This window comes from Geospiza fortis, unplaced genomic scaffold, assembly GCF_000277835.1.
Source record: "Geospiza fortis unplaced genomic scaffold, GeoFor_1.0 scaffold115, whole genome shotgun sequence".
Lineage (NCBI taxonomy): Eukaryota > Metazoa > Chordata > Aves > Passeriformes > Thraupidae > Geospiza > Geospiza fortis.
This window is the reverse complement of record NW_005054499.1, coordinates 687,617-689,425: the sequence shown is the minus strand read 5'-3', so window position 1 is coordinate 689,425 and position 1,809 is coordinate 687,617. Positions and strand designations below refer to the sequence as shown.

Genomic DNA, 1,809 nt, shown 5'->3' with positions numbered 1-1,809 from the left:
GGCTGGCATGGACGGTGCTATGAGGCCGAGACCGAGCCTCAGCGGACAGATGGGCCACCACCAGATGCAGAACGCGATGATGTTCAATGGGCCGGGTCAGCAGCAGCAGTACATGGGGCCGGTGGGCACCCAGCAGCTCATGGCCAGCATGCACCTACAAAAACTCAACACCCAGTACCAGGGCCACCCGCTGGGCATGAGCAACGGGCCCATGGGAGCGGGTGCGCAGCAGTACAGAGTGGGGCCGGGCCAGCACCCGGGCATGCAGCACATGCCCTCACCGGCGCTGACATTGAATGTTATGGACACTGATCTTATAGATGAGGAGGTCTTGACATCCCTTGTCCTGGAACTGGGGTTGGACCGGATTCAGGAGCTGCCAGAGTTATTCTTGGGACAGAACGAGTTCGACTTCATTTCAGACTTTGTTAGCAAACAGCAACCCAGTGCCATCAGTTGCTGAGGGGCTTTGAGCTCCTCCTTGTGTCTTGGTGGTTTTGAGTTTGTTTCTAACTTTTCCCCACCTGCCATCCTCCTCCCTTCCCCTGCCTTGCCCTGTCCTGGATTCCTGCCCTCCCCAAAGGGACAATCATCGGACACTGGCTTGCAATGGATTGCTTTTCTCTTCTGTGTGTTTTTTCTGTGTGGGAGTTTCTGGAGAGGGGGTTGGTGCGCCCCGAACAGAGAGCAGATCAAGAGCTCTTGCTGTAGAACTGCCTCTAAATGACATTAACAGGATTTCTGGCTTAAGTAGAAATAATGGACTTATGACTTTCCTCAACCAGGCTTGGAGCACAAGAAGCCATAGGCAGCTGGCAGCCCTGCTGGTAGCTGGATTTGCTCGTGGAATCCGTGGTGCCAGTGGAGTTGAAGGATCCTGAGAGAGAATTGTCTCCCTGGTGCATGGTTTGAACCAGCTTTCCCTCGCAACCATGGGTGGGGTTAGTTATTTGTTGGGATGTTTTACTGTGACAGTAAATAGGTCTTCAGTCGTGTCTGTTCAGCTCGGGAAGGGGCACTTCCCCATAGCAGGCTTTTTTTCTAACTCGCAAAAATAAAGTATGCCTTGGGGAAGGGTGTGCGTTTGTGCCTAAATGTTCATCTCCGTGGAACTTCAGATCTCGGACCTGTACTGCTAATCAGCTGTAAAATTTACCAAGTGTTTGAGGTTGATTCAGGCATGAGGCTTAAAGCTGCAGTCTGGCTCCACTTTTTTCCACCTCTGAAACCAAATAAAGACCATGTAACTGTATATTTCAGTTCTAATCTTATTTATTTTCCTGTGATTATTTATTTGCAAGGGCTCCTTTTGTTATTTGGCTTTGGGACTGCTGGGAAAGATGCCTGGAGAGTACTGCAGCTTTAAGATGCTGGCTTTGAGAAAAGCAAGCCTGGGATAGTTTTCAAGCTGCTCTGCAGAATAGTCACTTCAGCTCGAGGTCGTTATGCTGAACGCGCAGGACTCTAAATCCAACACCTTTCTGAATGTGATAAAGATGACTCGATTTCCAATTCCCTTGCTCAGAGAAGGTGAAATGCAAAAGCCGGCGGGGTTTGGTTTCCTCCACTGGCTCTTGTTAGAAAAGCAAGCCTGGGATAGTTTTCAAGCTGCTCTGCAGAATAGTCACTTCAGCTCGAGGTCGTTATGCTGAACGCGCAGGACTCTAAATCCAACACCTTTCTGAATGTGATAAAGATGACTCGATTTCCAATTCCCTTGCTCAGAGAAGGTGAAATGCAAAAGCCGGCGGGGTTTGGTTTCCTCCACTGGCTCTTGTTTCCAGGCGCTCCGGTGACTCCTGGCTGCTG

At 50.4% G+C, this 1,809-nt stretch overlaps 1 protein-coding gene across 1 annotated transcript; it reads left to right on the top strand.

Moving 5' to 3' along the window:
- The first annotated feature begins 6 nt into the window (after positions 1–6).
- Positions 7–1,252, top strand: LOC102043038 (cbp/p300-interacting transactivator 3). Its single transcript, XM_014310221.2, has one exon. It carries the CDS (start codon positions 8–10, stop codon positions 461–463), a length of 456 nt encoding a protein of 151 aa, XP_014165696.1. The 5' UTR covers position 7; the 3' UTR covers positions 464–1,252.
- The last annotated feature ends 557 nt before the right edge of the window (positions 1,253–1,809 follow it).

Coding starts and splice junctions, on each gene's coding strand:
- LOC102043038 (XM_014310221.2), top strand. CDS start 8: ATGGACGGTGCTATGAGGCCGAGACCGAGCCTCAGCGGACAGATGGGC.